The following is a 26439-nucleotide window of genomic DNA, read 5'->3' as shown; positions in this document are numbered from 1 at the left end:
GTCAGACCGCCGGCCCTCGGGGGGCGAGGCTGTGGCCGTGCCTCACCTCCGGGTTTCCCCACAGACACTGACGTGATTTTTTTGCTTTTTTTTCCTTTTTTTTTTCAGTCAGAGTGGGGAGCTGCACTGCTAAAAGATGATATTTTAAAAAATAATTTAAAAAAATCAACTAAAAATGAAAAAAATCAACTAAAAATTAAAAAATCAACCAAAAATGAAAAAAATCAATTAAAATGAAAAAAAAAATCAACTAAAAAATAAAAAATAAACTAAAAATTTAAAAAAATCAACTTAAAATTTAAAAAAATAAATAGGGAAAGAGAACCTGCTCCTCACAGCTCATTGTCTGGGGCTGAGGGTGGTGGCTGGAGGCCGCGCTGCGGGTCCAGGCTCGGGCGGGTGGGGCTGAGCTGAGGCGGCCTCCCGGGGGGCTGAGGGCGGCGGGGGTCGGAGCTGAGGGGGGGGACGGGAACGGGGACGGGGCCGGGGCCGTCCCCGCTGCGGAGGGGGTCCCGCGGCGGGGGGCCTGCCCGCTGGCCTCCCCCCAACGTCACTTCCGAGGCTGGAGACAAAATGGCGTCGGGACGGGGCCGCAGCTGAGGCCGCTCCGAGAGCCGGGGCCGCGGGAGGAGGCGGCGGCGGCGGCGGCGCCTCAGGTGAGGGGAAGGCGGCGGCGGTGGTGGCGGGGCCGGGCGCGCTGCCCGCGGGCGCCGCGGCGCAGGAGGGGCGGGCCGGGGCTTGGGGGCGGTGGGCAGAGCCACAGCCGCAGCCACAAGCAGCGGTGCGGGGCCGGGGGCGCGGCCGGGAGGGGGCCCGGCCGGCGGAGCTGCCTCCTGAGGGGAGGTGGAGCCGCCTCAGGGGGGACCCGGCCCGAGGGGTGAGGGCGTGAGGCTGGCGGGGAGCGGGTCCCGGGGAGGGGAGGGAGCACCCTCAGCCACCCGTCTGCCTCCCCTGCCTTTGGTTTTTATTTATTTATTATTTTTTTTTGAGAACGGTGCCTCGGAGGCATCAGCTGGCGATGTGAGCGCTGCCAGCTTGGTGTTGGGAGGCGGCTTCAGCGCTGTGGCAGCTGACGGGTGGCAGGGCTTGCTGCAGCCCAGCTGGGGGAGAGGGGGCTCGGAGACGCTAATTTTGCTTCCCTCAGTAAGAGCATCCTTCCTGGGATATCAGTAAAGTTTCTGGTGGCTTTAAATTCACGTGAAGCAGCCGCAGTTTTATTTTGAAATAGCGAAGAAAAGTTTATAAACTGTTTTCGCCTGTTGAAGGAGGGAGGGGAGGGGAGGTGATGTGGCTGCACCTGCTGCCTCAGCACTCGGTGGCTAAAAGAAATATTCTTCTTAGTTCACATTCAAGTGATCCATTACGGACAGCTCTCGAAGGCAGCAGGACTGCTTGCCTTTCTGATGCTGCTTTTGCTGCTTCAAGCCTAGGCTCTGAACTGTGTCAGGCATGTTGTTTGGATGCTAAGTCTTTCAGTTTATCCACATGTATTATGCAGATAGGAAGAAGCACAGCAGTGTAGTGTCTAAGTATTATGTTGTTATCCCTTGACATTTGCTATGTCTTAATAAAAATGCTGTGTGTGCTAAGGTGTGCCACCCTTGGCATAGGCTGGGAGGCCTCCAGCTCTTCCAGCTGCTGAAACCAGTGGCAGTGGGGCAGTGGCAGCCCTTCAGGTAAAGAACAGCACCGCTGATAGATGGGCAGTGTGACTTTTAGGAAACAGAAGATTTATCCTTTTTGCAGAGAGTGCTGCAGGAGCCATGTGGCGCTTCTTGGTTTTCAGGCATGTAGCTCACTGTTGGCCCCCCCCCGGACATGCTAGGGCAGAAGCATCGCAGCAGCTTGTCTGACCGTAACAACGAGGCCAAGTTTTACTTTTAGTGAGACCCTAGCTTTGTGGAAAAAAAAGGCAAATCATTGCTTTGGATAGTATAATTTTCAATAGAAGTGATGGGTGTGGTGTTGGAGATTCCTGAATTGAGTGCTATTTGCTGTAGGTGTGGGATCCTAAAAACCTTCCAGGGTAGCATGGAAGATGGGGGAAGGATGTTGAAGTACTTACGTACGTTTGTGTAAACCATCTATATTTATCTACAAGTATTTGCTTGAAAATGGAAGGGAATTACAACAGAAAATCAAAGTCAACGACAGCTTTCCTTTAAAACTCAAGTGGCTTTTGGCATCCTTTGTTCAGTGCAGCATTGAGCATTGTGCCTGTTTCAGTGTTTTATACAAAGACTTTGATCTTTAGGGGTGAAAAAGGTGACAGAACATAAAAAGATTTAAATATTGCCCAGCACTAGGTGCCAATCCGTTAAAAACAGAAGTTCAGGGAGATTTAGAGATGACGGTTGTGGTAATGTGTTTGTGTATGGCTGTCTGCAGCCACGAGCTCCCTTGCAGCGTGCCTGCCATACCTTCAAATGAGAGTCTCAACTAGGGGAAAGAAAGAAAAAGAAAACCTAGGCTGTGGCTGGTAGCAAGAGCACAGTACCCTTTTCATCATGAGTCATTTGCTTACTTGTGAAGACAGGAGACTGCTCTTTTTTTTTTTTTTTTTTTTGTCGGGGATTTATAAACATCTGGGGTTTATAAACTCATGCATGTTGAATACCTGCGTTGGCAAAGCCTTTCCTTTATATTTCCTTGTGAGCCTTTCTTCAGTCTTTGTAGTTAGCAGAGCCTCCATGCTTAATTCTTGCCAAGGTGGAGTTGTGTTACACGCTATCCCCTTTTGATTTATAGTTTCATAATTGTTAGCGTTCTGTAATTCAGCCAAATTTTTTAGTCCTGTACATGATTACATTTGCTGTACTATTAACATACATACTAGTGTCTTACCCTTGCAAAATCCTTTTAGTTTACTAGCTCTTAATACATGGCAATCTTTCAGTAGGAACACCGTAGTTTGGCGGCGTTTTCCACGGCCATGGTACGTGGTAAAAAAAAAAGTCTTGAAAATATTCCTTTTATTTTAGTTAATTGCTCTTCACCTTGGGTATGTTTATTTCAACTTCAATCAGACTATTGGGAAGAATCTTTGAACCACACGTAGTCTTGGCAAGTATGGAGAGATTTTAAAAGTACTGCGATGTATTTCACATTGGATTTCTTGGCACGTGAAAGGGCAGGTGTGATCCTGCTCCTTAACGCCTTCCCACCCAAATGAAATTGTTTCCTCTGCCAATGTGTGTTTTCTGATCATATTCCTAGCTGAAAAATATTGCTTTGCCTCTGTGTAAACATGCTTATAGACAGATGTGAGAGACAATCCTATATCGTTAGAAGACGCAACTGAAACAGGCTATTCCACGTACTGGTAAATCCGCAGTGTGCTGGTTTGAGAAAATTGTTATTTGAATGTACTGCCTTTGCGAGTAGAATGAAAAGGTGTACTTCTGTCTGAAGATCGAGTGATATTTCTGGGTACTTGCAGTTCTTAGTGTCTGATACCTTCTGTTGCTGCTTCTGCTTCCTTGCTGTTTAATTCTGCCATGAGGAAGAAATGATTTTCTAGAAAAATGTGCATGAAGGTGAAGAACTTGGGGTTTGGTTTTCTGCTGATGATTTCTTGATGTGGCTATCTAAATAAACCCTCTTAAGGTATAACAGCTTGTTTTTTGCATAGCAGTAAGCAAAGCTTTTTTTTTCTTTCTTTCTTTTTTCAAGAGGCAACAGATTTTAATGTTTTAATCGTTACTTGCCCACTTTTCTCTGTTTTTCTTCTGACAGTCTACAGTAATTGAAACTGTCATGGCAATTAAGTGCCTGTAGATAGTGCTGGTTGTTTCTATCAAATCCATGGTTTTTAATCTTTCAGAGCTAACAAACTTAAATTTTTGGAAGCTTTAATACCCAATTTTTCAATGTATTAGGTGAAACAGTAACTCAGTATCGAACTGCAAAACAATGTAAACGCCTTATTGTGTGCAGGTTTTTTGTTTTAAATCTTTCATATGCTGCAACTGAAAACCAAGACAAAGAAAAAGAGTTTTCAACGCTGTGCAACATCATTCCAACCCGAGCCCCTGCTCAGTAAGAAGACAGGCTGTTGAGCCTTTCAGGTTTTATGCCTGTTTTGTAAAGAACATGTTTTTACCGGGGCAGTGATGTAATGCATGTCACGTTTGCAGCTTCCAAAATTGGATTGATGCTCTTAGGCCTGTTTTCTTTTTTTTTTTTTTTTTCCTTTCTCTGAATTGGAAGCAATGTTCTCTTTTGAAGTAGTCTTTTATTCTGGGTTTAAAAAATAAAATAAAATCATATGCTTACAGATGTGATAAATATGGCTTAGAAAATCAGAAGATAGACCAGTTGGTATAACCTATTGATTGCTAGAAGTACCACCTGACTTTTGGGGGATTGGGGATCTGTAATGCTGGTTTTCTATAAAATTGCTTGCTTTTAAGTGCAAAGTTTATTCCAAGTAAGCTTTTTTTTTCCTTTCCTTTCCTTTCCTTTCCTTTCCTTTCCTTTCCTTTCCTTTCCTTTCCTTTCCTTTCCTTTCCTTTCCTTTCCTTTCCTTTCCTTTCCTTTCCTTTCCTTTCCTTTCCTTTCCTTTCCTTTCCTTTCCTTTCCTTTCCTTTCCTTTCCTTTCCTTTCCTTTCCTTTCCTTTCCTTTCCTTTCCTTTCCTTTCCTTTCCTTTCCTTTCCTTTCCTTTCCTTTCCTTTCCTTTCCTTTCCTTTCCTTTCCTTTCCTTTCCTTTCCTTTCCTTTCCTTTCCTTTCCTTTCCTTTCCTTTCCTTTCCTTTCCTTTCCTTTCCTTTCCTTTCCTTTCCTTTCCTTTCCTTTCCTTTCCTTTCCTTTCCTTTCCTTTCCTTTCCTTTCCTTTCCTTTCCTTTCCTTTCCTTTCCTTTCCTTTCCTTTCCTTTCCTTTCCTTTCCTTTCCTTTCCTTTCCTTTCCTTTCCTTTCCTTTCCTTTCCTTTCCTTTCCTTTCCTTTCCTTTCCTTTCCTTTCCTTTCCTTTCCTTTCCTTTCCTTTCCTTTCCTTTCCTTTCCTTTCCTTTCCTTTCCTTTCCTTTCCTTTCCTTTCCTTTCCTTTCCTTTCCTTTCCTTTCCTTTCCTTTCCTTTCCTTTCCTTTCCTTTCCTTTCCTTTCCTTTCCTTTCCTTTCCTTTCCTTTCCTTTCCTTTCCTTTCCTTTCCTTTCCTTTCCTTTCCTTTCCTTTCCTTTCCTTTCCTTTCCTTTCTCTCCCATATGGGAATATTTAAAATTCCTTGAATGTAGAACTCAGAAGCAAGGTCAAATTTTTTGTTTCAAATGTTTTGTTTTAGAGTGCTCAGTGTTTCCTCAAATAAGAATACTTTGTATATTCTCATCTAAATAATTTGTTGCTTAATGATGAGACTTTCTAAATAAACTTTTCTGAGAATAAGATTATAGAGTGTAGTAAATCTTTCTTTTGTTTGTTTCTCAGTTGCTTCAATATCGTGTGAAAGTGCCTAGGAATTTTCTACTCACGGGATGCAGCAGTACGTTGTGGTTTGACATAAATATTACAATAGTTATATAAATATTACAATATTTATGTCAATGTTTTCTGGAAATTTTAACAATTCAAATTACTGGCGAGTGCATTTCATGGGTGGCATTGAACCAAACCTTTATTTACCTTTTCTGCAGTAGTTCAGTGAATGTTCAAGGTTTACTGTGATAGGCTTTAATAATATTCTGGGCTTTGACTGGTAGATACGTGTCTGCATTGCTGTTTGGAGAAAAGGTTCAAAACAGTTTTTACCTGTACTTGACATAGCTGGTGATGTGACTTCAAAGTACTGACACAGTTGCAGTCTATTGCAAACTTAAAAACTGGTTCATTGTGGTCATCCTGGCTCCTCTGGGTGCAGCGTCCTGCAGTTGCTGTGACTACAAATCAGTGCAGCGTTGCTTCCTTTGGGGCTTTTCGAGGAAACCTTGTGTTGGACTAGACTGTACGAGTGTCTGATGAGCCATTAATGTGTGCAGTGGCAGCCTGTTCCTGCTTGCAGCCACCTGCTTGGTAGCCATTGGTCATGCAGGGAGCTGGTATTTGGGCAGCAGTTGTAGAATTTGGTCCATATTTTCTTCTTTTTGTTGAACGAGAGGTTAAAGACAAAACTTAGTGTTGCATATGGTTTGTCTTCTTTGCTAATGTCTTTTTTTTTTTTTTTATTTATCCAAGGAGGAATAGTGACTATGGATCAGTCTGTATGTAGATTTTATTTTCTTCCAGTGCAATTAACCTTTCCAAACAGTTGTGTGCGTTGTTTACAAAAACAAACAAAGGAAAAAAAAAAAAAGTGGAAAAAAGCGAAGACCTTTTCAGAGAGCTTTTGAGTTCTAGAGCTCAGGTAACTTGTCAGAACTGCAGGCATAAAATGCAAAGGTGAAATGTGTGCTTTAAATTAGTACTTCTATAAATAGTTGTTGCAGCTTCTGTTCTACTGTAGCTTCATTTCTCATCTGATTGTATTTTTTTTGATGAACTGATTCTTTGGTAACTTGTAGCTGAAAGAGTGTAGAGTAGTGCAGTCTGTTATGAAACCGAACTGTGTATACGTTCAACTACAGCAGTATTTTAAGCTTTGCAAGTTTGAAATATCCGTCAGAGGTTTGGATCCAGCCGGTTCAAAAAAAAAAAAGCTTGTTTTTGGTTCTTTTTGAAAACTTAATTCTAAGCAAAATAATATTGAATTAGTATATAAAAAAGTATGTTTTTACTGCTCAAATAAAACAACATTTTTGAAATAAAATTTACCTTTTTATAAAGTTTTTTGTCATTTCTCTAATAAGTCACACTAGGAACATCCCCCCCCCCATACTTGTTGCCTCTCATTCTTTACGTTTAGTGACTGAGCAGTGATGCTAATGGATGTTTGCCTCTGCAAGCCAGTGCTTTAAAACTGGTTGGTTTTACGTACCTAGAGTTCTGAGTTAAAAGTTCTCCTGGTTTATTCAGTGTTGAAAATCGCGCATATACTTCAAGGTGACTGGTTACTGCAGCGTAACATCTGGGCACATCTTCCAGTAGGTTTTCTAAATCAGTTTCCAGAGCCATGGTAGATGGTTCTGACAGAGGATGGGCACCGCTCTGCTAAGCTGCAGCGCAAGGGCGGAGAAAAGGAAGACGTAGGCAGCTGGAGACACCGACCACGTAACCTCGTGTGCTACAGCCTCAGTAGTGCACCAGGCTGCGCTGTGAAATTGTGTTAATAAAATATTCTTGCGTTGTCTATCTGCAATTAATCAGTTTTAGTTTTCTCACCAAGCGTAGAGAAAAGCAGATGTTTTTTTACCTAAAGTAAAGCATTTTTCACTCTAGGAAATGCTTGATGCCTCTCCTGCTATCCAAAATAACCTCATTTACAGATTGACGTTAAGCAGGTACCACCCAAACGAGCAGTGAATAAAAGAGAACAGTGTTTTTCCATACCAAGATGTCCACAAGTTTGTACCGGCTCCAGCGTCGCTTTTCATCTCCTCGGCGCTTCCATGTGCCACGGCAGCTTTGGGCAGGTGACAGGCAGCCTGCAGATCGCATTTCACAAGCCATTTGTCCAAAGCATTTGAGTAAAAATGTCTGAAGTAGAAGCTGTAGTTGTCTGGAGGAGTTAAGCTGTCGGCTAAGGCTGCGGGAAGTCAGTGGCATGTGGAAGATGTGTGAGGAACAACTGCGCTCCGGCGCGAGAGGCTGGAGACAAAGAGACCTTATTGTGGCAGGGTCAAATTATCTCAGGAGTCACCATAAATCGTAATGAAACCCGTGTCATGCTCTACTTGTTCAGTAGCTTCTCGGTGTTGGCTGTGTTCTCCATCAGCATTGGGGAGTATTTTAGCAAATGAAATGCTGGGGATGGGAATCAAACCGTTCCTGGGAATCGGTTTGAGTTTGATGTGCTGAAATTGGTTAGGAGGTAGCTGCGGTGTGCTCCCCAAGTGGTGCTTTTCTCCAGGTGGCTAAAAGCAGTTGGCGTGGGGCTCCTGTCCCTGCCTGGTCTCTGCTGGCAGAGCCCACAGAACAAGCTGCAGAGCTGAACCCGAACTTCAGATGTTTCAGCTGTTTGGCTAAAGACAAGTAGAGTACAGAAATATCAGGACAAAAGTAGCTAATCCCAGAGGAGCTGTACACAATAGAAACACCCTTTTCAAGGAAATCTGTCCTTGTCTTATGAGTTGTTTAAGCAATGCAATCTTTGTATGAAACTTGGTGGTATTTCCCTTGATGTTACACAGCGTTAACAACTCTTATGTGCAAAGATGTGAAGGATTAGATGAAATTTACTTGGAGGATATATTGCTTGAATAAATTTTAAATTAAATGTTAGTACTTATACAAAGTATTTAGTAAAATCATTTAATGATTGTTATATATATATATTTAAAAAACAAAAAACAAACAAACAAAAAACCCACAACACTAAAGATTGGAAAGAAATAGCAGTACTTGAATAAAATGCTCTAAATGCTTAAGCACCAGTTAACCTCCAAAAAGGGTATTGTTAATTCATTGAAAGTCTTGTATGACACCAGGATGGTGTTTTACAGTGTAATTGCAATAATGCTTTTGTTTATGCATTGAAGGGAAAAATAAAAGGTGAGTTGATATACTAAACTCTCAGTTATAACATTATTCTGATCAATTTTGTGTTAAGAGTTTCCAAATTTAATGCCTCCTTGAACCAGCAATTTTTGGTGAAAATCTTTTTGAAGTCTCATGCTTCTGTTAAACAAGAAAGCCAAATGTTAGCATAATAAAATATCTTAATAAAAGGCCTATCTGAATGAAGAATTTCCTGCTTCTAATATTGGAGAGTCAAGACTCAAATGCATGCATCTTGTTAATCTTAAAAACACTTAAGGTCTTTCATATTACTTTGATATTAAATGCTGAAGAAATCCGTGTTGAACAAGCTAAGTTGATTTTGAAAACAAACAAAATGATCCTATTCAAGCACATTTCTTCTGCAACTTACTTTAAAATTTAGATAAATGATAGATATCCCTCTTTGCATTATTCATATAAGTTTTAAGCTAAAATAACAAAACGTTATCTTGGAGCAGATTTTGTATAAAGCAATATGCTGCTTTGGGAACAGTCCTTTAGGAAGAGAAACTACAGGTCTGTGTGCACTTTCAATTCAATGTAAATTTGTAGGTAGGTGTGTATTACAATTGTCTGTTTTTCTTTTTAGGGCTCATGTAATCAAAGGAGTTTCTTTGTTGTGTGTGTCTTTTCAGAACACAACAGGAATTCAAAATGAATCAGGTGAGTTTAACTGCAAGACTTCATCAAAATACTTTACTTAGATGTTAGAACAGCTAATTTTTAATAACTAAATCATCCACAAAAAATGTTCTTAAAAATCTTCAGTGTCATCTAAGCTCATGATCCTCCTTTCCACAGTGTGCGTGCTTGTGAGACTTATTTAATGTATTTTATTTTTTTTTGTGTGAATCCCCTTTAGCTACATATAAGTTATTATGGCTGGCACGTCTTACGAGAACGCCTCTCCAAAAAAAAAAAAGTCTATTTCAGCCTGAGGCTTTTGATAATAATTCAGCTCCTTATAAAAGTGGTTTGAAAATTAAAGGATTCCATTTTTTTACCTGTTTAAACCACTTTACTATTTCAAACATGCAGGGAACAGAATCTGTCATGGAAATTGATTGATCGGGACATTTCACACTTCTCTAGAACCAAGTAAGAAGGCTGGGAAAGCACATTGCCTTTGCAATGCATTCTCTGCTATATGGATGCAAGAATATCCTGAGTGCTCTGGAGGGTGTTGTTTTAATCAGTGCCAAATGGATGTGATTTTATTTATTTTTTTATTTGTCTGTCTGTTAAGTAGGGATTTTAATGTTTGTTACAGAACGAGTAAATGTTGGCTTCGGTTTTTCTCATAAGCACTTCTCTGTTTGGATGATGTTACAAAGTCCCTTTGGCATGGGAATGTGAACATAAGATGTTACACTGAAGGAACGCTATTTTTTAATTTGCTAAAAAGATGACTGTGTACAGAAGCTTCTTGTTTTCTGAGCCAGAAACAGCCATGGTACACAGTGATGCAAAATGCTTTGTCTACTTTTTTCATTGCCTGTTTCTAATGAGTGCTTTTATTGCCCTTAAGCCCTTAATTGATCATCAGCATTGAGTACAATTAGCACTTTGCTGAAGTATACTCTCCCACTAAAGTGATAGAAGAGCAAATAAATTAATTACAGTATGGAGTTGGGTGGTGGGATGTTTCCAGTTGCTTTTTTCATCTGATTTAAAGAAGAAAAAAAACACAACAACAACAAAACACTAAAAAGCAAAATATATCTATTAGTCTTCCAATATGTATTGTAGAGAGTGCATATTTGTATTATATATACACATCAATAGAAGTGCTGTTTGCATGATCTATAATGCATATTAGAACACATTGAGACATTAGTTTAGTTTGGGGTAGCTAGGATAACAATCGCTTCACAATTTATTTCTATTGAGACTTGAAGTTATTTCACCTGTAAAATTTATTTTGAGTGCTCTCAGTGGCATAAAGCAAACTTACAGTTCTCCTCAAGTAATAGTTCTGCTTTATCACTTGTTCTGATAAGCTTTGGATTCTGCTAAAACTCTGAAAGCTCTAGATTGTAATCTTTAACTGTTATCAGCAGCTGTTTCCTTCCCATTTGTGTCCCCCATTCCACCAGCACTGATATATTTCTAGAATTAAGTAAAACTTCTGCACTGTGTGAAAACAAAGTTTTCCTCTTTATTACTGGGGCTGCTACTGCAGTGCTGTGCCGTGTGTCATCTTACAGTTAAATTAGGAGGTGACCCTGCCTCTGGGGATAGTTACAATAGCTTAGAGTCCTTCTTGGCATCTCTGCCTTTCACATTTAGTTTCCAAAGTGTACAGAGCTCATGTGGCTTTTTATTGTTCAATTACCATTCATATCAAGTGTGTATTTAGCATGAACCCTTTTTTTTCTTGCAGTGCCCTTGTCATTTCATTCACTGTTGACAAGTTGTAGTGCCAGGTCTGTATATGAAATGTCTTTGATGCCTGATGCCAAACATCTCTCAAGTGCTCTGTTCTCGTATTTCTTTCATTCTGCTTATCTTTGCTTTTGGTGTGACTTCAGTGACCCTGAAACTAACTAGGCTATTGTGAACTTTGTTTGTGTGAAAGCACTGCTAGTTTGCTTATAATGAAGAAAAACCTTGGCATAAATCGATATTGCCTTCTCCTTGCAGTAAGGAGAAAAATAGCTTTTAAAAATGCAGTTGTTTAAATTAATATTTTTTGCATTCCTTGGAAATTTGGTGTTTCAGGATCGATGGCATGCATTCTCTGTTTTTAAAAAGACATCTTTATTCAGTATGTGAACTGCATCAGAATACTCTGAATAGTTTATTTAAAAGAACAAACAAACAAACAAAAAACCAAGTAACCATGGGTTATTGGTCAGCAGCACTTACTCTATGTTAATGCAGTCTGAGATGCAGTATGGAAAAAGTCGTGTGTTACCTAGAGTACTGCATGGGCAGTTACCTCATACCTTCACCATTTGTTAAATAAATGACATCTGCACTTGTAGTAAAACGCCCTCCCTCCTGCTCCATTGGAATTGCTTAAATGATAATTTCAGCTATTTCTAATACATCTTTAATCTTCAAGCGCGTGCAGTAAAACTGTTGCCAATGGATTTAGGCAGGACTTTGGGACAAGCAGAGACCTTTCTGCTTCTGACCTCCCTGATCATCTTCCTTAGGCTCTTCCTTTCCTTTTCACAACTCTTTTCTAACTCTTTTGCCATGTGTCTTTCTTCAGTGGCATCCTTTCATTTATCTTTTCATGTATCTCAGTCCCCTTTCCACCAAAACATGGCACTAACTGAATGTTTGTCATTCGTCACGTCCTTCAGCATGATTTTTTTTGGCTCCAATCTGATCTGTGAATGGCTTGTAGCAGATCCTGTTTCTGCCTGGCTTAGGTACTGCCTGTAACACTACAGCCTAACCTGTGGAGGGGCCGTAGGTACAATTCTATTCAAAGTGACATAAAAATTGCTTAAGTGCTGAAAGTTACTGTCGGAGTGACTGGACTCTGAATTTGATGCAAATGGAGGAAAAAAGCTTCAGTTAAGGTGCACCTTCAGCCCTCAGATGATTTTTTTGTGCTGTTCTCAGGTCTCTTCACCCTTGCTAGTTTGCATGGTAACAATGTAATATGTGTAATGAACTTCAGGGTAGCAAATTTAAAAGGGAAACAAGCTCCGAGTACTTATGTATTCAAAGTTGCAACAAAATTGTTGGCAGGAGTGGGAAAAATACCCTATGAGGACTGCAGTTCAGTGCAGAAGCTGGCTGCAGGACATGCTGCAGTACACTATCCTTACGGAAAGGTGAACTTTTTAATAGACAAAACTATTTAAATGTGATTAAGCATTGCTGGAAAAGCAATTGAAATCCTGGTATTTCTTCATTTGGTAGACAGACGTTCCTTGGGGACAAATTTTGATCTGGAAAGTGCTTTAAATAACCACATATAAATTGCAAATAATGTTATGTTGCACTGATTTGACTGAAGTAAATTGTTTATTTTACCATATAGTATTTGGTTACTTATTAGTGTTTGTTTGAGGTGTGAAATGTGGTGTTGTATACTAGGCCATTTCCAATTTTCTGGTGCTTGTGAAATCCATCGATGTAACAGGTGCAGAGTGGGTCGGGGTGCTGTGTTCTCTGAACATAACAGCTAATTTGACTTAGGTAGGTAGATGTTAAATAAAGTTGCGAACAAATTTCTTCAATGGTAGAACAGTTTTGGAATATTTGTGGCTGAAAGGAGGTATCACTATTAAGAAATGTCTGATAGATCAGAGGATATAGATGTCTAAATTAGGTGAGTCTGATTTTTAAAGTTTTTTGATCAGATTATTTTGTAGGCTTGAGTTTTTTAACCGTTCATCTAGCTATGGTTGTAAAAAAACATTTTTGTTAGCTTGAAGCTTAAAATGCATTGTTCTGGTAGTTGTCTTGTTCATTCTCTGCAGTGTCCCTCATCTATGCCTACATGTAATTTGTTAGAAACCACCGTGAAAAAAATAAGCTCGCTGTTCTCCTCAAGTCATGGGGTAATGTACTGGAAGAATATTTAGGCTTCTTCGTTTGATACGCTGAGAAGAGCGAGTTTCTTTTTTGTCTGCCGAGATGTGGACTTATGCATATCAGTTCAAGGCTAACAGATGTCTGAATGAGACTTCTTTCATCCCTATTTTTTCTCTATGGCTGTTTGAAGAGCAAAATAAAATGAGGTAGAGCAAAATAAAATGAAATAAAACTTTGTTCTGCCTTGAATAGACTTTCAGCTACTATAACTAAAGAATAAAGATCTCTTTTCCCCAGTCTCCTCACCCTTGTGGATGGGAAGGGATTTCTGGCATTCTGTTCCTTCCATAGTTTCCAATTTCGGGGTCTTTCTCCCCTACAAATAGCTCTCGAGGATGTGTCTATGCAGCTGTTAGGGCTTACCAAGGCAGCAATAGAATAACATTGCTGTGACTCCAGTTTTACCATTTTTCTTGCTGTTGTTAAAGAAAGCTGGCAGATCTGCTCTTGTAACTCAGCAACTCACACTTAAAAATGTAAAGGAGAATACTTGCCGTACTGAGCACCCTTGCAAAGAGTAGATGCGAAGTAGAAGAGGTTGGGAAGCTTCATCTGTTGTGCTTTAGAGATAAAAATGTTAATTTTGGTAGGATATAGAGATGCATTTTAAAATCTATTTCCAGTAAGCTTTCAGCATAGCATTTCATAAGTGGTCAGGGGAAAATCCTGAGTGTTACTCGGTATATGGAGACTGCTATCATATCTCCGCTTCATGGCTGTGTGTAAACGCAAAGATCATTTCTAGAAAGTCAGGGTCTACTTGGACAGCTGTAGTATTGCCCAATTTAGTGTTGTTATTTAACACCGCCTGCAGTTTCTCCAGAACTTAAATACGACATCCTTCCTATTCGAGGAGCTATTGCCATCACCACCAGGATTTGTAGCTGACCAGAAGGATCAAAGTTCAATGTCGAAGGGCAGATACTTTTTATTTTTAGGGCTGTTGCATGAAGTTCAACATATGCCTTGTTCTCACCGACACAATTCCACAGTAACGGGGACTGATTTTATGGGATATTGTACATCCTTGTAACTTTGAACTTCTGGTAATTTTAATCAGGAATGGGTGTTTTGTTAACTACAATTAGGTAATAAAGTGCTAGTTGTCTATGACAAATGTAACACTTGCTATTATAAATTATGTGAATAATGATACGAATATTATTATAAGCAGCCTACTGATCCTTGTAGTGTGTCAGCTGTTCTACCAGAGGGGTATACGTGGGTGTTAGTGGTCTCCAGTATGTGCAAGAAAGCTTCTCTCTGCCCACCTGCAGGGCATATTCATGCTTATGGCAGATGTTGTATCCCAAATTCCCATTTTAGTACATACATTGGAGTAATTTGTTTACTACAATATTCTAGATTCAATAGGTAAAATAAATAAGTTTTCATTTTTTTTGTGAACTACATACATTTTCCAGAACTTGCAATATGGTTTTCTCCTTAAATTTCTGTTTGGCCTTTCTTGCAAGAGATAGGTGTTCAAGTAAAGCAATACCAGAAATTATTTTAGATTTTTTTTTTTTTTTTTTTGAGACTGATTGGGCTGAGAAATCAAGTGATGGTTCCAGGCAAAGAGGAAATGAATCACTGATGTATGCAAAATTACCCTTAGTGTGGCGGGTAGCTGATGTTTGACTTTGCCCTGTATCACAGAAATCATCACTTGTGTGCTTCTAGGCAAGTTATTTTTGCTGCTGAAGCTTTACATTGTTCTTTCCTCTATGCATTTGCTCTGTTTAAAAGCTTTATGCACGTGTTTAGGAAATGATTGACAAAAATTAAAATGGATGGCTGCATGAGCAGGTCTGGACCCTCAGACCAGAAGTGCTCTGGATCTGGAATTGCCCTTTTGTAACTTTAAGGCATCCTCACGCTCTAAACTGGGAGACCAGTTAGCGTTCACTGTGAACACAGATAGTATGAAACTAGTAGGGTACACAGGAAAATTGCAGCATGTCTCTTCTTTCATTTGAAAGTATTGAAGGAATCTTAAAAATGCATAGAAAATAATGCTTTGAATTGTGTGTTCCATACAAATATTTTTATAACTTAACAACTCATAGGATTTAACTTGCTACCTCTCTATTAATAGACATGCTCTTAGTAGTTAAAGATGGTTTTTCTTGCTATTTGTCACAGGTAACCAGTACTTTTTATGGACAGATATTCAGTAATTTATATTAAATATAAAGTGAAAAGGATGGTTATTGAAACATAAATGTTTTCCAGTCATCCTTTTCATTAATGCTGTCAATTATAATCAAGCTAAGCTACATGTCACACATCCGAGGTAGATCCAGTCAAGCCTGCATGATTCTGCTAACCTTTACTGAAGTCTGCTAATGGAGAAACTGCTGTGCTAGCTCCAGCAGACTTATTCGAGCCATATTTCTTCTGCATTTTGGAACAAAATTTGCAGATGGTGAGTGTCTAGGTGTTGAGGGAGGGTAATGGAATGCAGTTGCTAATGCTTTATCTCCCTTGTTTTAGGGGTTTTTACAGTTTTATGTAGGAAAAACAAACAAACAAACTCCTCTACTTCTGTTCTGGCTGTTTTGCTGCATGCTGTTTTAATCAAATAAGTGTATTTTAGCACAGCAATTTATTTTCCTCTAGCTATTTTGCCAGTAATATGCTTCAACAGTATAATCTGGACAAACGATGTGCCTGTCCTGAAACATTTCTAGTAACTTTTCTCATCTTCAGACTATTCAGAATCCAAAAGTACACATCGGACAAAGGTTTTTGCTAAAAGCATCTTGTGTTGCTCTTAGTCCTAGTCTGTCAGAAGTGATCAGCATCATTTTCTAGCAGAAGAGATTATATTTAAGACACAGCATATAGCTCAAATAAAATAATGAAAACTCTTTTTGAGGCTTATTTCTAGAAAAGATTAGGTCTGTATTTAGTTAGTAGGTCTGTGTATTTTTAAAAGTATTTTTAAAGAGAAAATCCATCTAGCTCCTTCAGAGACTTTTTAATTGGGCAAGACTTTCCAGACAGGTTACATAAGATATGTTTTTATACTACTTTTTTTTGTTTGTTTGTTTTTTAATAAAACAAACAAAACAAAACACTCTGGGAACCATCTAGTTTAAAAGCAGAATTTAAAAATACTGTTTACAATTACCTTGTATAATCAAAGTAATTGTAATGCTTCGGTAGAATGTTTAAGGATCTGGAAGTTTCTTTGTGATAACAACTACATGCTAAAATTGAGGCAATGTTTCTATGAACAACTCTATGATAAACTCAGTAGTTTCTCATGGCATAACTGATCACAAAAAATAGTGCAATTCAAACTTGATCTGTATTTCTGTTTCATGGATGAATTTTAGATTACCGTATTAATGAGCAGTTTCAAAGATTTAACACTAGCCCTGAACCCATGTGAAGGTTATATCTTGAAAAAATGAGCTTCATTACATACATTTAATATTATGGATAGATGTTTTCCGAGGTATAAAAACACAGTGATTCCCATTCATTCATCTTTAGGTGTAGTAGTCTAGAACTGTATGGTAAGTTAAATTCAGACAAGAGAAACAAAATACATGTAGCTCTACATTTCCCAAATAACTTAAGGGGGAATTTTGAATATGTTTTGTAGGACAAGCCAGGGAAGATGAATGAAATGGCAAATTGGTCTATGAGAAATACAAAACCCCTTTCAGTTAAATTTATTCACTGTAGTCAAAACACACCTATTAACTCAAGCAAAAGAATACTTACAGAAACTGACATAATTATCAGTGTTTTACATCTCTGGTGGTCTTAGAGCTCTTCATTAAAGCATAAACAAGGGTTATGAGAATAATGGTGAAAACTTGAATGTTCTGATCAAAAGATACTTACATGTTAGGATGTTGATGGAGGGGATCCTAGTCGAAATGGCGATTTGGAAACTCTTCTTAGGACTAATATTAGGAGTAAAAACTCTCAGGACTAGGTCATAAGGGTTGATCATCTGCTGTGCTTTTTGTTTGTTTGTTTTTGCTAATGGTCGTGGCCCTTCTGCTTTTTGACTTGTAGAACACAACTGAACCTACTGTGGTTGTGGAGACCTTGGCTGATGTACCTGAGCATGTGCTTAGGGGGCTTCCTGAGGATGTGAGGCTCTTCCCATCTGCTGTTGACAAGACAAGGCTTGGTGAGTGCCGAAACTGTGAAAAGAGAATGAAGACCTTTAAAGTAGCTCACATAAATCAAGCACGGATGCTGTCAAAGTTTGGTGTCTTCATATGCTGGGTAGAGGTGAATGTCCAGAGCATTTATCTGAATCAATTTCCATTAGAAAGAGTGGTCTGCTTCTGACACAGTTTCTCAAACAGACCAAAATTATGTTTATGGAACATCACATTTTGAGTCAAAAATGGATCAAGATGCAGAAAGATTAGGTTACGAAATACAAGTAAACTAATTCACTGGTTTGCTTTAATTTATAGCACTTTTATCAGTTGTTTGTGTTTGTTGTTTTTTTTTTCAGCTATCCTATTGTTGTCTTACTTTAGAGTGCTGTGTCTCGCTGTCCAATCAATATATAAAATTTGTAAGAAGATCAGTGCAGACTCGAAAGCTGCTATATGGAATGAAGTATTGTTTTTGTAATGTATGCAAAATAATTCTTTTTTTAAAACAGGGTTTAAGTTGGGAGAACTTTGGAGGTCAGATTTGCAGACTGGATACGTGATGTTGAAAGCTGATAGTTTGAGGAATATCCTGACTATGGATGCATTACTGTTAGTAACAGGTTGTAAACTCCTTGGAGCAAAGTTAATATTTTCTAGTATGAACCTGTTCTGGCAAGGTCTGAATGAGAATGTTACATTGGAACGTAAGTGAGGGAGAAAGAGAAAAAATGCTAGAAAACTTCAACTACTTATGTTTCTATAACTTCAAAGATATCTTTAGGACACTTTTTCATTTTCATGACAAAGTCAGCGTCAAAATATTGTTGAAACATAAAACAAACAAAACAACAACAAAACAGACCTCTCATTACATACCTGCAGGTAATTCATAAATTTATTGGCTGCTTTACATTCAGTTTTTTGTACATGTTGGTGAAAGAGAGGTGGGATAGGGAAATCTAGAAAAAAATAGCAATTATTTGTCAATCCGTTTGTAGCTTCTTTGCTATAAAATGTGAAGTGTAGCTGTCCATTTTCAGTTCCGTTAAATATTGTAAACTAATTTATGCACATATTGTAACCAATCTCAAATGCTTTTCCTTCAAAATATAGTATTATTTAGTTTCGTAACTTCTGTGAGGGCTTTATTTGTCTGATGTTATTTCAGAGAAAGCAAAGAGTTTTTTGTTTTATTAACTTGTTTACTCAGCGAAGCAGCTGGAACTTACAACTTCATTATATAAAACTTGTAATGGTCTTATGGTATTTTGGATATCACCTGAAGTACAAGGAAATTGTCATTTTTTTTGTCTCCAGAGCTACAGTAGCCCATGAGCAAAGAATGAAACCAGGTAAATACTTAAACCTTATGTGACTGAAGGGAGTTTGGGGGTGAGGTTTGTTTGAATTCCTGTTAGTAAACTTCAGTTTCCTTGCTGTGATCTTAATATTGTAGAATGCTGCACAACCTGAGACAAACACATATAATGATCTTAAGAAATAGGAGTTGTGAAAAGAACACTTTCTTCAGATCAGTCAGATTTGTTATAATTATTGATATGTATCCTTTCAGGTGTCTGGGCAACAAAATCAATTTTGAAAGGCAAGAAATTTGGGCCTTTTGTTGGTGACAAGAAAAAAAGATCTCAAGTTAAGAGCAATGTATATATGTGGGAGGTAAGAAAAAGCTTGCAAATGAAAAGGGTATCTGTCACTAGCATGGTATTTTGCATTTACCTTTCTAGAGATTTTAGGGATAGACATTATGTGAAATAATCGCCGTTTGTGGTTACCTTTGCATATGTATTTATAGATACTTGCATTGAGCAACCATTCTGAACTACAAAACTTTAAATTAATGGCATTGTATAAAATTGCTGTAGTAATTTTCTCATATACTGTCTCTGGATCCCTTCTCCTTTTAGGAGTCTACTACTGAAAAAGCTTTGCTTTGTTGGCCTGAATAGTGAGTGATATCCCTTCTGCAGCTGAGTACTTATGAAATTAGGGAAATTGGAAGGATATGGAATGTCTTAAAGAAGCCACAACACTCCTCATCTAGCTCTTTGAAAAACAGCTTTGTTATGGGAATTGGTTTTGCTTTTGGAGTCTTTTATAAAAGTTCTCAACTGTTGCAGTATTTCTTGTGCTTCTTGTATTTGGGTTTGCCTTAAAGCAAGTACTGTCTGGACAGTTGAATAGCTTGTTAAGCTCCACTGATAGTCATAAGACCTCAGATATTATGTAGACTTCAGGATGTAGGTTTCTTAATCTGGAGTTGAATCCTGCCTACAGTATCTTTAAATACGGCAGCTCATAACTATTCCCAAAGACTTCTTCAGCCTTTCTGAAGGTACACACAGCAAGTGGCTTTGGCATAGTGAATGGTCTAGGAGGAGAGATGGAGGAACTGTGGCATAGCATGCACTGAATAGAATTTGCTAGTTTATGGATTGTTAGTGTAAAGAGAATGATAGCAGTCATCCTTCTTGTCCCTGGCCTGCAAACGCAGAACTGCATGAAACACATTTAAAGCCTAATGTTAAGCCCTGTCGGAGGAATTGAGCTAGAATAATGTCACAGAAATGCAGATTCACATGCAGGAAAGTAACAAAGTGTTCAAGTAGAATGTTTGTTGTATTAAACTAATATATTTTACAAACTCCATTGCATAAGATATCTCCAATTTTGATCTGGTACAAGAACACTTAGTGAGATTGAAATCAATCAAGTAAATTATTGACCTTGCAACTGTTTTTCTTCATGTTGGATTTTGAGTGTTCTTACTAGGTATGTCTTAGTATGTTTGAAATTTGTGTTGAGAAATGCTAGTGGCAAATAATTTGATATGAAGATTCATAGCTTGCAATGCAGGCAACCACAAAATCCCTTTCTAGACTTCAAAGTAATCGTGTGTTGCTTCCATACTGATTTTGGAATTAAAAAAAAAAAAAAGGCAGCTAAAATGAGACAGCAACAGTTGGCCCCATATGCTGATATATGAAACCACTCCAGCATCTTAACTGTAAGAAAATATGATTTGTAAAAGGATGGTGGTGTGTGGGAGTAGTTCAGTATACGGACCTTCAGATAAGGGAACAACCTTTTTCCACAAGAAATCCATTTTGTTTTTAGTGAAGTTAACCTGAAGAAAAACTCAGGTTTCTAAAATGTAGCCTCTCCAGTCAATTTTAATAATTTGAAATGATCATGCTACAGTACCATTTTGAAAAAGATGAGTTTTGTGTCAGGATGTGCTTTGTCTGAAGAGAGCAGTAGACTTGGTATTTTCATTTTCTGTCAGAGAAAAGCCACTGATGGGAAAATGGTAGCAAGTAACTGAAAACTGAGGGAAATGCCACCTGCCAATGGGCTCAGAATGAGTGGCCCAACTGCAAAGAATGGTCCTGGTCATGGCTTATAGGAATCATTTAAAATCACAATGTTATGTAGAGAAATTGAACCTATTTCCTGTCGCCCATTGCACAAGATTTATACAACAAAATCAGTAATTGGATGGTTTCACTGAAAAGTAAGCAGATACTATGCTTTGCCATGCATTCCATATCTCCTAGCCCTTCCACATCATTGTTTGGCTGTTTTCTTCCATTTTAATGAAAAGGATTGCTTTTCCAGTCTTGGTCCGTGAAGCTGTTTACTTTCTCATGTTGCAAGGGCTGGGTGTGCTGATGAACATTCTTTCAGAAGTCAGCTGATGAAATCCATGCTGAAATAGTTTAAGTAAGGAAGAGGCTTTCTCTTCACTTGGGAAGAGGCTAAGAAGATTTTGGTGTATTTGTTGAAACTTTACCTCCATTGATAAAATTCTAATTTATTATAGCAATAGGATATCAGCACAAAATAAATCGACTTTAGTAAATTGTTCTGGCTTTAAGCTGTTGTAGAAGTGTAGTTCAAATTGAAAATGTAAAACATTTGGTAAAGACTTAGATTTACTTGTAAAGTAAATATCAAAAACAAGCAAACAAAAGCTACAGTGTTGTGTAACAGAATGGGAAAGTTACGGTAAAATCTGAATTTCAGTGTATTCCTTATCTACAGTGTTGCTAAGCAAATGTTGCAGGAGGTGATGAGCTAGGGACACAGGGCTTTGAGTTCTTCCTGGCAGAGGCTGGTATCTATAGACTTACCCAAAAGGAAATAAAGCGTAATCGAATTGTAATTATTTTTCCTTATTTTTCTGAAAGCCTATAAGCTGCTCAATACTTTTTGAGACATTGTGTACCTGTTAGTATGCTTGTGTCCTGAGACAAAGAAAATATTGTTAAATAATGCAAAAATGATAGCTCCAGTTGCTGAATAGTGGTGTGTTCTTCATTTTGGAAAAAAAAAATATTTAAAAAAAAAAAGTATGTATATAGCATCCACTGACAGCTTTTCTTACAGGCATCTAACTTGGGTTATAAGAAGAAATGTGGGAGATATACAACGTGTCTTAAAAGAGAAGCAGAGTTGCCTGTCAGCAGAAAATACTGAAGTGCTGTCAGTAGTTTTGCTTTAATGGAAATGGTCTTTAAATGTAGAATATGAGTATACTTTCAAAACGTTTAGCCAAGAATGCAAACCAAAGAATTTATGTAGCATCTTGGAACATAAAGAAGCTTATCGACATAGTCAGTTTTTTAAGGTGATCACGAGACTTCTGAAAGGTTAAGATTCTCTTTAATATTCTGAAGCAAGATTAAATACACATTATGCTTTCCTTTTTCTTTGCAAACAAAGCAAATGCTTCTGACTTCTATATAGTTACTTTTCCCAGTTCCTCAGATAGTAAAAATAAAGCTCAATTCCATTTATATTGTAACATCAGTCCTTACACTAAATATAAGCTCTAGCGAATCATTTCAGGCTTGCCAAACTGAAAACAATGTATAGAATGGAATGTGTTTAAGGAGTTTGACTTTTTGAGCCCAAAGCCCTCAGACAGAGAAGGTCTTGGAGGCCAGAAGTTCTTCAGTTTTTTTCAGTTACGCCAGATCCTCTAAAAGCACCGCAAAAGAACAGCAACACTCTTACCCCTAAAACAACCCTTATCTCTGCTCATTTTTTGGCCTTACCTCTGACTTGGATGATAACAACTACTTTGTATAGCCTTAAAATATGTTTTTGTGGTTTGGTGTATGCACACTTCAACGTGAACAGTTGTGTGTTTACTTGGGATAAATGCCATTTTTCTCCCATAGGTGTATTACCCAAACTTGGGGTGGATGTGTGTTGACGCAACTGATCCAAAGAAAGGGAACTGGCTGCGGTATATAAACTGGGCACGTTCAGGAAAGGAGCAGAATCTGTTTCCTCTGGAGATCAACAGGACTATATACTACAAAAGTTTAAAGGTATCAATGTCTGTGAAGATTCAGTTACAATGCTGTTTAATCTTTTATTTTCCGATACTCAACTCCTTTTTTAAAACTATTTGTACTAAATGGATTTTGAAGCACTTTATGAAATACAATTAAAACATTGCAAATGCTATATTTCACTGGTCTAAGTTCTTCTGTCAGTATAACTGACATTACAATCTACTGTTAGAATACTTATGAACGTTAGATCTTTCTTAGTTAATGATTTGCTGTAGCACCAAAGATGATACAGATGGGGATGAAGAGCAAGCAGATTACATAAAATATGTTTTTTCTATTCCTGTAGATACTGAGACAAATTGTACTGAATTTTTTTCTTAGAAATGAGATATTTTTATGGTCTTTGCTTCATATAACAAAGACAGGCTTTCAAGACACTTTTACAAGCAGCATCATGAGTCACATTTTTCTAGTTGTATACCCCTCTGGTTTTGTTGCAGGAGTGGTGGGGGAAAGAGGGTAAGCAGGCATGATTACTGGCAGGTTGCGTCTCCTGAATGAAGAAAATATTTGTTTAGCTCAGTAAGGGCAGAGTATGCTAGTGTTAGAATATTGTAGCTGTAAAGTATTATTTGAATCTCTTATCAAGAACCTGCTAGTAGTGAGTATATGTAGGTTGACTTTGGTTAGAATTTGTTAGAAAGCATTTGTTAGAATGCTTTTGTATAGTTGGTTATATACAGCCTTGCTGTTATGCTGTGGATGTTTCTTAAATTTCCTTGTAAGGCCAACAACGCTTCTAAGTAACTGTTCCTCACTTAGGAAAAGAATGAATTGGTGCCATGTGGTTTTCAAGTTTATAGGACAAAAAAGAAGTATGTAGAACTGTTATATTTTAGGTCAAACTAGATTGGAAAAAGCCCTTAAATATTTTCTGAACTTTCCAATAGTTTTGAGATAGCATTTGAGGAGGAATTCCCTACTGTCAGCCAGGCTGTTGACTTGTCTTTACTGCTTATTCACTGAGGGCAGGCTCTCGGTGTGCATCTGGAGCTGGTTTAGTTTGCTCTAGGCATTTTATCTTGGGTTGCCCAGACTTTGCCCATAGTCGCACTCATCCATGGATGTAAGTGTGCTTTTGGAGTCACTGGGACATTTTAAACTTCTCTCCTGTTGCAAAGGTATTAGTCATGGTAAAGATGATGTTCAGTCTGTTTTCTCATGGACAACACAGCACTTTGGAAAACTGTAGTGCTAAGAGAGGCTGAGCAATTCTGACAGAATAACAAATACCTGGCTTCAGTATCTGAAATGTCCTTTTTTGCTTTGACTGTACTCTCGGCTTGCGACCTGATGCATTTTATCCCAGTAAGCCTTGCCAACAAAATTGTGCTGCCAAGCAGCTTTCTGAAGACTGCTGGAGCAGCCAATAAGGCTCAGTTTCGTTGGTTTCAAAATCTGTCTGGGGTTTCTTGCAGTGAGATGAGATTTTTTTGTCCTGTCTGGGACACGATGGGATTTTCAAAGAGCAGCCTTGAGTTTAAGAGGGTTTATTTGCCCCTGCAGCAACCGCTTGGAGGTGTGCTGTGCCTGTCCCTGTGTGCTGTGGGACCGTTACAGCTTCAGATCAGTGTTAGCAATACCAGTTCAGGTTAGCACCTGGAAATTCACATTTGGTGTCTGCACCGTGTTCTGGTTAAATGGAGCGATATATCAGAAAACGTGTTACCTCCAGGCTGCCTCTGCACAAAGGCTTGCTGCCGTGCCTTTTAGAGTCCAGTGCAGAAGCAGCACCTGTGAGTAGGTTCGGGTGCTGCAGAAAACTGAGAGTGCCAGGACCTGAGCTGCTTAGCACTTGTATTAGTACTCCCAGCTTCATGCTGCTCAAAAATAAACCATTCTCAGGGCCAGGTTGCTCCTAGAAGCATTGTAGCCATGGTCCAGTGGTGGCAGGTCACTCCTGCAGTCCCACGATAGCCACTGCCTCTGAAATACAAGGAACTGGGCAGGTATTTTAAGATGCAGCTGTACTAATGTGTGAGTTGCTTCACTATGCAACAGCTGGGTTATATTATCAAGTTTAACTTTGCTCCATATTGGAAAAGAAACTTATGAATCTGTAATACCAAAAGTTTATTAACAGTTTACCCTGATATTCTCAATTACTCTTTGAACAATCTATTTCAATGTATTTTACTCTCCTCTTCCACCTTCTAGACTAAGGTAGGAAAGGGCTTCAAGTTGCACCAGAGGAGGTTTAGATTGGATATCAGGAAGAATTTCTTCACAGAAAGGGTGATGAGGTGCGGGAACAGGTTGCCCAGGGGAGTGGTGGAGTCCTCATCCCTGGAGATATCTAAGTGACGTTGATGACACTAAGGTGATGGTTGGACTTTATGATTTTGTTGGTCTTCTGCAACCTAAATGATTCTATGATTGTTGACGGTATGTAAGGAAGATTCAGTCTTGCTAATTTGTTGGGATTTTTGAAGTGAAACTTTCCTGGTAAAATCGGACAGTCTTTACCACCATTAAACACTCAGTATTCAGTCAGATCAAGATTTAGCAAGTCACGTTATGTTTTTTTAATTCAACAAATTTGAAATGACTCTTCTTGTAGCCTAGTGGTAGTTAATACTAAAAATAATAGTAATGATGATTATTCCAATATTCTGTTTAATGTCTTAGATGTTCCAATGATATAAAAACCAAAGGATGTTATTATGAAAGCTTGTTTTCTAGTGTTCTCTAAAGTTACTTTTCATTATTTAAAGTGACATTTATAGTGACCATGTTTCTTAAAAGTAGTGTGAAGAAATTGGAAATAGAGCTGTGAGAGAATGACAGCACAGGTAAAAGTATAATGTAGAAGAGGAAATTTCAAATTTGTGGTCTTGAGGGCAGGTTGCTGCATGAAAGCATTTAAATGTTATCTGTTTGATCAGCTTTCACTATACTGTAACTTAGAAGCTGCAGAAAAAAATTGTAACTTAGCAGAAAAAGAACCCATTTTTTTATTTCTATTTACAAAGTGTGGTTGTTTATATATATCCTTCATGTAAGTGTCTGGTTTTTGTCTCCCCTTTTCTGTGATGACTTCCTATCAGTCTGAGATTCACATCACACCTTATTGACCAGTGAGACAAAAGAAAGCATGGTTAATAACAGTGCGCTCTCAACATTTAGGAACATTTTATCAGAACTTCCTTTCTAATCTTCTTCATAATGCATAAATTTGGGGGAATTCCATTTGGGGACAAACAACACAGTTGTTATTTACCCCCAAAAGAGAGTGAGTGGCTTGTATGCTATTTTGTTCTGCTTTATCTTGGTAGCATTTTAAATGTTATCATTGCTATTAATTTATTTTTCCCCCCAGGGTTTTCTTCTTTTTTTTTTTTTTTCCTGTGGCTTTCTGATTTGTAAGTTAAACAGACTGATTTCCAAGCTGCATTGCTAAGATAAGCAAATTCTGCATTTGCTTGGTGTAAAAGAACCTCAAAACTGCACGGAGCTTTAATTTCCCTGTTCTCTGCTATACATAAATAGTAAAATTTCATGTTGGGGACCTCTAATGAGGTCTCGGATAGCATTTTTAACTGAGCACAAGCAAATATCGTCTCTTCCATCCTCTCTTCTTCTTTACTGAAGGACTGAAGATATTTGTAGGTTGCTTTGCATATGCTTTCCCCGATATACATATATGAGAGCTGTCATATTTCATGGAAACAGCTTAAACTTATTATGGGGTTTCAGAAGTTCTTCCTGCCTCTCCTAATAAAATGAGCTAGTTGAGTGGTGTTACTCTGAGCATAGTGCAGTACTTTGTAATTCTT

At 38.4% G+C, this 26439-nt stretch overlaps 1 protein-coding gene across 5 annotated transcripts in view; it reads left to right on the top strand.

Annotated features, from left to right (window-relative positions):
- The first annotated feature begins 571 nt into the window (after window positions 1–571).
- PRDM2 (PR/SET domain 2) overlaps window positions 572–26439 on the top strand; it is a 71516-nt gene continuing 45648 nt past the window's right edge. For 3 of the 5 annotated variants that reach the window (XM_032201257.1, XM_032201260.1, XM_032201259.1), the window contains exons 1-3: window positions 17666–18631; window positions 18853–18956; window positions 22484–22636. In XM_032201257.1, coding sequence (XP_032057148.1) covers window positions 18436–18631; window positions 18853–18956; window positions 22484–22636 — 453 coding nt within the window. In that variant the 5' untranslated portion in view covers window positions 17666–18435. Of the gene's footprint in view, window positions 657–9172; window positions 9247–17181; window positions 17300–17665; window positions 18632–18852; window positions 18957–22483; window positions 22637–26439 lie in introns of those variants that run through there. The other 2 variants (XM_032201258.1, XM_032201261.1) reach the window with 2 other exon arrangements.

The sequence above is a fragment of the Aythya fuligula genome, chromosome 21 (genome assembly GCF_009819795.1).
Source record: "Aythya fuligula isolate bAytFul2 chromosome 21, bAytFul2.pri, whole genome shotgun sequence".
Taxonomy (NCBI): domain Eukaryota; kingdom Metazoa; phylum Chordata; class Aves; order Anseriformes; family Anatidae; genus Aythya; species Aythya fuligula.
Note: the sequence above shows the minus strand (reverse complement) of the source record. Positions and strands in the feature narration are given on the sequence as shown.